Here is a 10,827-nt window from a genome sequence, read left to right on the forward strand (position 1 = left end):
CTATGAATGATATTATGACCTCTCTCTAGGTTGTCCGCAGACAAGCCTTCCATCGTTGCTTCCAATCATCCCAATTCTCCATACATCTTTTCAATTCACTGGTACTCTGGGTTCCTGCGTCCTTCTTAAGTATGTCCACATAAGTTAGTGTGGTACGTCCTCTTGACCGGCACCCATGCAACGGTTCCCACAGCACCAGTTTGCTGGCTGGCAGTTCTTGGTGCCTTTGGCAGTGTCCTGCAAGTCTCATTCTCCTTACATCAATTTTCTCGCTCACCCTTGGTATTCCCTCGTACAGAATTTCGTTGGTTACATGTGCACTATCGCTGATGTTAAGCACTGCACGCAGCATCCTGGTGTAGCACCCATCAAGGGATTTCTCTAGGGTTGGCTTCAGGGTCCAGCATTCACTGCCATAGAGGAGAACAGACTCTACTGTCTCTTAGAAGAAGCTAAGCTTGATTTTGACGGGGGAGAGTGGAGTTCCATACAATGGCCATGCCATTCAGGGCCCTCCATGCAAGTGCCTTTCTCACTTTAAGATCTTGTTCAGTTGAGTTGACCCATGAGCCCAGGTATTTGAAGTCACTGACTTCTTTCAACACAGTGCCTCCTGCTGTAGTCAGAGGTTGATGTTCTGGTGGAATGTTGTAGGTGATGACCTCAGTTTTCTTGGCGTTTAACCTGAGGCCGACCTTGGCACACTCTAGCTCTACCCTGTTCAGTAGAGTTTGTGCTTGTTCCACGTTGTCGGAGAGCAAACTGATGTCATCTGCGTAGTCAAGGTCTGTGAGGACCACTGCGGGGTATCGACTTGACCTACTTGGGGATAGTGTGAAATGGCCATTATGCACTTCAATCTGAGTACATGCAACAACATAGCCTATACAGTAACAATAACATTCAACTTACAATAACAAGACTCTCCATAAGGAAAGAGGACACACATTTAATGATGGCACACCACTTTGATCTTTATAGTGCACACCTTTTAATAGATCATTAAATGCCATAGACAGATTTGTTCATTTACACAAGTCAAACATTCAACGTTTCGATGTGGCACACAAAACAAATGACATTAAGTCATTTCCCTGCAGGTAATGGCATTGGAACGATTTGCAAAGAGAGGAGCTTCAGTAAGCTGTGTTCACACCAAGATAATAGTAAGAGTTTGTTTCCAAAATACTGTAAAAGCCATTTCGATTTTCTTATTCTCATGTTTGTTTGTTTTTTTAATTGAGTAACTGGAAGATGGTAAATGTGATCTGATTTTTCCTTAAGATGTTCAAGCATCAAAACAACACATTTCTTGATAACGAAGCACAATGTAAACACATTATATTATTATTATTGTTATTATTAATTTATAATTTTTTGGACATGTATAGCTATATAGCATTTTGGCAACAAACTCTAGTGTAATAGGTATATGCAGTGCATACCCATCTCCCTTAAATTAAAAAAGTGCAATTTCAAAATTACTATGACAACAGTGTGCCATGGAAAAAAAAACAATAGTCCATAAAGTAAAGTTGTATAAAATTAAATATAATGACTGATAAGAAAAGATGTAATGATTTGAGAGAAAGGTCCCGACTCTCGGCTATGCTCATGGTTAGTCCCGAATAGAAACGTGTAGAATTCAGATAGAGTCCAGAAGCTATGGAAGTGGCAAGGTAAGTCTTTTTTATTTACAAAACCATTATGTGTGTCTGCATGTGTGTGTGTGTGTGTGTGTGTGTGTGTGTGTGTGTGTGTGTGTGTGTGTGTGTGTGTGTGTGTGTGTGTGTGTGTGTGTCTGTCTGTCTGTCTGTCTGTCTGTCTGTCTGTCTGTCTGTCTGTCTGTCTGTCTGTCTGTCTGTCTGTCTGTCTGTCTGTCTGTCTGTCCGTCTGTCCGTCTGTCTGTCTGTCTGTCTGTGTGTTACCACAATGTTGTCAAAATGTATCTACACCGGTCTAATGTAATAGTACATATTTTCTCACACACCCTTTAAGTGAAACTCTGTTAGTAGTATTTTCCCTGTTAGACAGCTGTGCGAAGCAAAGATACTGTACTTCCATACACATGGATCGACTGCATTAACATTATTTCCAAAGGTCAGTATAATATGTTCAACTAATGTAGTAAAAGTAAAAGTAAATTCGTTAACACTTTATTTTAAGGGGGCTTTAATGGCAGTGTTACTCATTATGTACAGTGAAATAACATATAATAACATGTAAGTACAACTGTAGTAACATGTAGTAACATGTTATTACATCATATAATTTGTGTATATAGATACCATAATGACAATAATAATCTTAATTTACTAAGAAGTGGTGTGATAACACTTTGAAAGTGATGAATTCTTCCAGGGAGGCAAATGAATGAACTAAGGCCCAAGAGCCAAGACACCCTTGGTATGTAGATAAACACATAATGTTAGTATGATGTAATAATGTGTACTACTGTTACAGTTAGTTCGTACTTATATGTCATTACGCCAGTTATTCTGCTGTCCCTATTGAGTAAGTACACTGTAATTAAAGGCCCCTTAACAGAGTGTTACCGTATATTCAATGACTGGCACATATTTCTGAAAGACACTTCTCTCTCACTGCTGTTGCATTAGGCAAACCATTAGTGTAGGCCTACTACAGTAACAGGACATGGATGTGAAAACATCTCTCGTATAGACTAGAGTGACATCAATGTAATATTGTTGTGATCGTACAATTGTTAAAATCTGAACGTCTGTCGCATCAAATGATCAAATGCGTAACAGTGTTGAACACGGTCGGCATGGTGAATGACAAACAGAATGGTAATCAAAGATTCCGGAGTGCTATAAAATCTTTGCTGGAGAGTCAGTCGGTGTATGACCAGACTTTTGAATGAACCACATACAGATCCATAATAAACAACACCAACCAAACCCCACATCTACATTTTGATATTCTCCTTGCAGGCCTGCAGAGCCACACGTGGCACAGTATTCCTCCCCATTTGCTTTTGCTGACACGAAACAACAAAAAAGCCAGGGGGCATTGCGCATTGCACCGCATGAGCAATATTTCTCACCCCAACCCTATATAGCTCACACAAATAGAAATAGCAAATTATTCACAAGTTTCTTGCTCTCACATACACAAATGGAAGGCCGATTCCTCGCCAAACTCTCTCCCTCTCCCTGTCTCTCGTTCATCATCGCACCTTTATTTTTGTAACACAGTCCAGAAGCGGACTAAGGCGACTTGCACGTGCACCCACTCGCGCGTGCAACCACACACACACACACACACACGTACACGTACACACACACACAAACGCACACACACACACACACACACACACACACACACACACACACACACACACACCAGGAGAGAGGAGGAGAGAGGCATTCAATTATTTTCTGCCGTGGAAGCTGTCGGGGAGTCTGACAGCTCTCGCCTCTCATTAGCACATCACACAGCCTAAAGTCGGCGGCTTCCCCTCAATCTGTGGGCGAGACAGAGAGCGAGAGAGAGGGGGAATAGAAAGTAGAGAAAGGCGGCAGAGCCTCTGAAACTCTCACAGAATCTCAGCTGCCCCCCTACCCACGTACAGTATACATGTGCCCATTTGTTCTTGTGGCACACAAGTATGATTTGTTTGTTTGTTTGTTTGTTTTTTCCTCTAAAGCCACACCGCACCACCATTGTCCTTGTCCACGAAAAAAAAAATACGAGGGCACAAGCTGAAGCGGCAAAGCCCAATTGCTTTTTTTGTTTGTTTTTTTAGGGCCCGAGCACCGGAGATGCAGGGACCATAACTGTGGCCTGCTGCAGAGGTCCAAAACCTCTACTGTTTCTCTCCGGATCATTTTTGGTTACTCAGTGGTGTACCTTTTTACGGAAGAAGCATTAAGGAAGGCCGCAGTTCATTGCAGCATCATGGCGCGCTGATGTTTGAAGAGCAAGGTCATAGGAGAGGAAAGGTCAAATGGTCAGGAGGCAAAAATTCAGAAGCTGATCCCTGGACAGGTGTCCATTGATAAAGCCATGTCCTTGCAACACTATAGTGAGGGGCCAGTTGAAGAGGGAAGGTCAGAAGGGAAAGCTCAAGGTCAGGTCAAGGTCAGGTCAAGTGAAAAGGTTAAACATCAGAAAGAGCCTAGAGTCCCAGGTTTGGGTGATGGTGTTGGATGTCCATAGGAAGGCAGCATCATGCTGAGACTCTGGCTAAAGGGCAGCCCAAAAAGCCAAAAGGTCAAAAAGTCAAAGCTCAGGAAGAGCCCTGGAAAAAAGGTGAAATGTCAACATTTTTGAGGCTCAAGGGGAGCCCTGAGTCCTGTCCTGGGAACGGTGCAGTCTATAAAAAAAGCCTGCAGCATGATGGCAGGCCGTTGGCTGAAAGACAGGCCAACAAAAAAGCGACAGATAGTTTTTTAAGGCTCAAGAGGAGTCCTCTGGTGTCTCTAATCTGGGGTGGAGGCGTCGGTGTCCATAGAAACGCCTTGTCCTGCAGAATGATTGCAAGCCATTGGCTGAAGGACAGGCCAAGAAAAAGGTGACAGTTAATTTAGTGTAGTTTAGTTTATCTTAAGGCTCAAGAGGAGTCTTGTGGTGTCTCTGGTTTGGTTGGTGGCGACGGTATCCACAGAAACGCCTTGTCCTGCAGCATGACGGCGAGGCGCTGGTTGAAGGGCGTGTAGAACTGTTGCAGGATGTCCCTGGTGATGGGCAGCATCGGCCCCAGCTTCAGGTCCGCCTTCCGCCGGGCGTTGGAGGCCGGGCTCTTGGTGATCTCCGCCTCCTTCTCTTTCGATAGGGGCCCTAGGGTGGGGACAGAGGACACATTGATCCGTGCACATATACACACAGATATGTGTGCACGCTTGTACGCACGCACACGCACATGCACACACACACACACACACACACACACACACACACACACACACACACACACACACACACACACACACACACACACACACACACACACACAGGTATGTACGTGCGCGCGCGCACACACACACACACACACACACACACACACACACACACACACACACACACACACACACACACACACACACACACACACACACACAAACACAAACACAAACACAAACACACACACACACACACACACACACAGAGCTATCATAGTGTATCTATAAATGTTGGAGGCCGGGCTCTTGGTGATCTCTTTCGATAGGGCCCCTAGGGTGGGGACCGAGGAACATGACACATGCACACACAAACATTCACGTACGTTACGCATGTACAGTATGCATGCACACACACACACACACACACACACACACACACACACACACACACACACACACACACACACACACACACACACACACACACACACACACACACACACACACACACACACACACACACACACACACACACACACAGGCACGTAATGTAGTATCTGTAAATGTGCAGTGTGCATGTGAGGGAATGGGAGTAAGGACTGAACTTCAGTAAATAAATGGAAGATTCTTAAAATTATGGTCAGACTTAGCTCCAGTTGTGACTGTTGATATGGTCTGCCAAAGATTCCAAGGCACACTGCTGGCGAAGTTACAGTTTTTCTCGATTGCTTACACACATTTTTCAGAATCAGTTCTCAAATTCTCAAAACTCTACACACAAATCTCCAAACCTCACACACAACGGGCAAAACTCCTCACTACCTCTGAAAAATGCACGTCTTGTCTCAAAACAATGTACTCTCTTCTAAAAAGGTCATTTTGTTCTCAAATGACACACAAGCAGTCATTTTACAGTTTTTCTCTATTGGTTTGGCTAATTTCTTGAAACCGAGATGACATTTCTTTAAATTTTGGGTCATTTGGCCAAACATTCTTACACTTCTGCACAACAGTTCAGATAACTAGCAAAATGTCATATACCTCCCAAAACAGCTCATTCTTTCATCAGCACCAAACCTTCTCCCACATAAATAGCCAGTACCATAAAAATGGCATATATCCTTCTCAATTGGTTTGGCTCATTTGCATGCATTTAGTCATTCTGTCAAAATAAACTGGATGGTTCAGCATAATGCCATGGATCCTCATCACTTGCTCATATCACTCCAAAAACAGTTTACCCGTGTGTCAAAACTAAATTCCTTCCACAGAATGCTGTTTGAAAAAATGTCAAGAAATTAGCCAAATAACAGAGGAAACTGTAGTATACACGGTTGTAAAATTATTTTCTACAAATTAGTAAAGTTACAATACCATCTGGCCTGTTGAACACTGTCATGAATTTACTGTTTACAGTAAAGAAATTCTTAAAATATTATGTCCTTGACTGTTTTGACGATTGTGTAGACTACTTTGCATATGGTGACTCACACAATGCTGACATGCTGACATGTTTTGGAGAGGGCAACCATTAGACTGAGAATTGTCTAATTCGTTCAGATAAGACAGGTCAATTTATTTGGAAAATGTGCTAAATGTATGCTCAATGTGTCAACTGTAGGGTACTTGTATATAGCCATCTGCTGAGATGTACTAAACATTTGAGACATGTACAAAGCATTTGAAATTTGATGAAAGCAATGAAAAATGCCATTCTGTTGTGGGAAATTGTAAGTTGGTTTGGAGATTTGTCCGTGTTGTTTTGAGAATGTCATCTCGGTTTTGAGAAATTAGCCAAACCAATCGAGAAAAACTGTAATACACTCTTATGTGAACCATTGAACACTAATATGCACAAGGTAAAACTCTATACTCAACTTGAAACACAGTAGAAACTTATTTTCTTCAGTGTTCTACTTACTAAAGTGGGTATTTTTCTGTAGTAAAATACTGAAATGTTGTTTTTAGACTCGGAGTACACAGATGTGTATAAATTGTACATATTTTTCTGACATTTAAAAAATTGCACTAAGTTATTGTAAAATATTGGGTAACCACATGAAAGTGATGTCTTGTATAACATATTTTTGAGTTCAAAAACTAAACAAATGTGTTTTCTCCTTGCATCCACTCATTTTTCATCAATATGACATGCAATGTGTGTCCTTATGGGGTGATGATTTCAGATTGTAAACCGATATGAAGAGAGTTTGCCCATGTGATGAGGAAGTGAACTTAGTATGGCAGTTGATTATTTTGAATGACAGTGTGTTCAATGCGACAACCAGGGTTTTTCTTCATGGAAATTGTGTGTAATCCAGAGAATTGTGTGTAGTGGTTTGAAAAGAGTGTGTTTTAAAACTGAAATGTGAGTGTAAAGAAGGAATTGTGTTTAGTGTTCAGTGACATTGGTTAGGGGAGTTGGGAAATGGGAGAGATGTTCCGAGAATTGTGTGTGAAGTACCAGAAATTGTGTGTAAGCAATCGAGAAAAACTGTAAAAAGCCTTTAATTAAACAGGCTGATGCGTTGTGACTACTGTCTTCTTCAGAGTCTGAAAAAAAGGAAGACATGGATCTTACCTAAATTGAGGAATTTGAAGACTTTGCGCATGGTTTTCTTGCGGTTTGCTGCATGATCCTCCAGACGCAGCACTAAGATCTGATCTTTGCTGTACACCGACAACCAGTCCAGGAGGTACACTATGTACAGACCCACATGGAGCCTCACCTGAGAGGAGAGGAGAGGAGAGGAGAGGAGAGGAGAGGAGAGGAGAGGAGAAAATAGAGAGGGAAGAGGAGAGGAGAGGAGAGGAGAAAATAGAGAGGGAAGAGGAGAGGAGAGGAGAGGAGAGGAGAGGAGAGCCGAGCCGATTAGAGGAGAGGAGACGAGAGGAGAGGAGAGGAGAGCAGAGCAGAGGGGGGAGAGGAGAGGAGAGGAGAGGAGAAGAGAGATTTAAAAATGGCTTTATTTTAACACCACTTACTCATAGTACATTATCACAATACATCCATTACACCCCCCTATATATCATCATACTCAGCTCCCCACTCTTCCCAACCTGACACAGCAAACCCCCCACACACCAAATGCTTGCAAATGAGAGGAGAGGAGAGGAGGAGAGGAGAAAATAGAGAAAGAGAGGAGAGGAGAGCAGAGGGGGGAGAGGAGAACAGAGGAGAGGAGAGGAGAGGAGAGGAGAGGAGAGGAGAGGAGAGGGGGAGAGGAGAACAGAGGAGAGGAGAGGAGAGGAGAGGAGAGGAGAGGAGAGGAGAGGAGAGGAGAGGGGAGGAGAGGAGAGGGGAGGAGAGGAGAGGAGAGGAGAGGAGAGGGGAGGAGAGGAGAGGAGAGGAGAGGAGAGGAGAGGAGAGGAGAGGAGAGGAGAGGAGAGGAGAGGAGATGCCTTTATTTGGACAGAACTGTGAGAGATGACCGATGAGAGAGAGAGAGTGTGAAAGGAAATGTAGGAAAGAGGGGATGGACCAGGACCACCTCAGGTTGGACTCAAACCTGGTTCCCCAGATACAAGATCCAATGCTTTATCCCACTGTGAGTATAATCGTATGCTTGTCGCAGAGACTATTTCTGTGAGGCTAAGATGTAGACAAGCATGTTGCACTATAAACAGACTGTTTTTCTGTCTTTCTGTGAGAGTGGAGATAAACAATCCTCTTTGGAAATAGATCAGTCTTTGATAACTTTCGGAGCCACAAGAGGCTGAGCAAGCAGGAAAACATGGAAAACAACACATATCTGCCTGGTTTAATACTATCAGTGGCCTTGGTACTGGTTAATTAATCAGAAAAAAACCTTAACAGATTTACCTATTGAAGGTCTAACAGCAAAATGTTGTGAATACATTTAAAGTGAAGTGGTTAGTGTTATTTTTTTTTTTTTCTGATTAGCGACCTATGGGTCATCTCCAATGCACCTGCTAACTGTGGTGTGCAGAAAAAAAATGCAAGTTGTAATTGTGAATTACTGAAACAGGACTGAAGACTCGTAATGTAACATGTGACATGTGACAAAATACTAAGAAGCATCAACATAGAGCTGGCAGGAACATGTAACAGTGTGAAGAAGCGCCCTTCCACAGCTTGCCAGCAGAGTGCGCCAGAGATCTTTTCACCACTGTCATCGCCTGAGCCATGGTCCCTTTCAGTTATACTACTGAAACTAACAACCTGAACTTACTACTACTACAGGCAGTGTTTAATCAACCAGTCAATTAATGAAAAGTATTTATACAGCACGTTATCATATTCAGTCATTATTCTATGTGCTTGAGAGAAAGAGAGAAAGAAAGAAAGAAATATGGATGATGGTATTGTCTTGAGAATATACATAAGTAAGGACAGCTTAATCAAAGGGGACAAGCGTTATCATCTTGTCCCCGCTGGTGACACCTGGGAATTAATCCCTACATCAAAGCAACATTTGAAATATGGGGCCCCAGAGGTTCTAGCCAGGGAACCTGGAGCTATAGATAGAACTATATTGAGTCAGAATGGCTTAGACAACAGGAGGCTCGATGTATGCATGAACAAGAGCCAGTGGTGTAACAAGTCAGTCATGGGCTCTGGTGTGATTATCCACCGTGGGCCCTCAGTTTAATGTGATTTTAGGATATTTCACATCTCAATACATGGACATCAATGTTGACTTTCACTGCGGAAATGTAATGCAGTTTTGATAACGTGTGCATTTAAGAGAGGTCCATTCTTAACACAAGCAAATCAGAATTTTCATTTTGGGGATGGCGACGGGCCCCTGGAGGTCAAAGGCCTTGGTGCGACCGCCCTCACGGAGCTTGCTATAGTTACGCCCATGACAGGAGCCACTCAAAGAGGTACCACTACCAGGCAACTCTGCACAAAAAAACCTCTAAATGTGATGTTTGCCTTTTGACGTTAACTCATTTTCCCCATTTTTGAAGTCAACTGCCTTTGGACGTTAGTTTCATTTCCAGACCACAAAACAAATTTCATCCAACTAAGCAAAGTCAAGTAGTCTGTACTTCAAAAAAGGAAATTATGTCGTAGTGGTGTCACACACCACAGCCGATGCACCAGGAAATAAATAACATACAGTACAAGGACCCCCATGTAACATACACAAATGGAAAAGACCAATGCACAGAATAAGACACCAACCATAAGAGAGAAGACCATCACATTGGTCAATGATGTTCTAGAAGTAGCTCATGTCAGGGTGGTGCAACCACAGCTAAATCACTTTTGAAGTGATTCAATGTTTTTCTTTGTTTTTAGTGGACTTTCTAGGACACAAGGTAAATTGCATTACATATCACTAATCAATATATAGGAATTACCTGTTTGTTGTACCACCTGACGTCTAAGACCCCAAAAACATCATTGACCAACATAGCATGAGGATACATTAGAAGGTCCTAGATCAGCTAATCGGTGATCTCTGAATCGGTCACTCATGTCAGAAGGAGGGCAAGATAGACACTCAAGATGGACACCTCTCTTCTTCAACTCTGCTTCATTTGAACTGACCCCTTTGTCCCTCCTTATCAGCTTACCTGCACAGACACACGCGCGCACGCGCACACGCACGCACGCACAGAGACAATTCTGGACCCACTCTCTCACTGGGCCCGGGGCAACGGACCCCTTTGTCCCCCCTTGTCAGCTTCCCAGCTCACACACACACACACACACACACACACACACACACACACACACACACACACACACACACACACACACACACACACACACACACACACACACACACACACACACACACACACACACACACAGACAAGTCAGATTGGAGAAGGCCGAGACAGAGCAAAGCAGAACAAAGCAGAGCAGAGCAGAGCGGAGCAGCAGAATGGAAGCAGGACGGTACGGTATGTGCCAGCAGCCTCTTCCCTTCCCGTCCAGTCCACTTGTTCTGTTCCCGGCCCGTTTCTTTTCAATTAGCGCCCGCTA

The 10,827-nt window shown here is 43.3% G+C and overlaps 1 protein-coding gene across 1 annotated transcript in view; it reads right to left on the minus strand.

Moving 5' to 3' along the window:
- Positions 1-1,872: 1,872 nt before the first annotated feature.
- Positions 1,873-10,827, minus strand: part of chst15 (carbohydrate (N-acetylgalactosamine 4-sulfate 6-O) sulfotransferase 15) — an 88,220-nt gene continuing 79,265 nt past the window's right edge. The window contains 2 exon segments of the mRNA XM_063191893.1: positions 1,873-4,803; positions 7,447-7,594. Of these exon segments, the coding sequence (XP_063047963.1) occupies positions 4,577-4,803; positions 7,447-7,594 (375 nt within the window). The 3' untranslated portion in view covers positions 1,873-4,576.

Source organism: Engraulis encrasicolus, chromosome 24 (assembly GCF_034702125.1).
Source record: "Engraulis encrasicolus isolate BLACKSEA-1 chromosome 24, IST_EnEncr_1.0, whole genome shotgun sequence".
In the NCBI taxonomy this organism is placed as follows: Eukaryota; Metazoa; Chordata; class Actinopteri; order Clupeiformes; family Engraulidae; genus Engraulis; species Engraulis encrasicolus.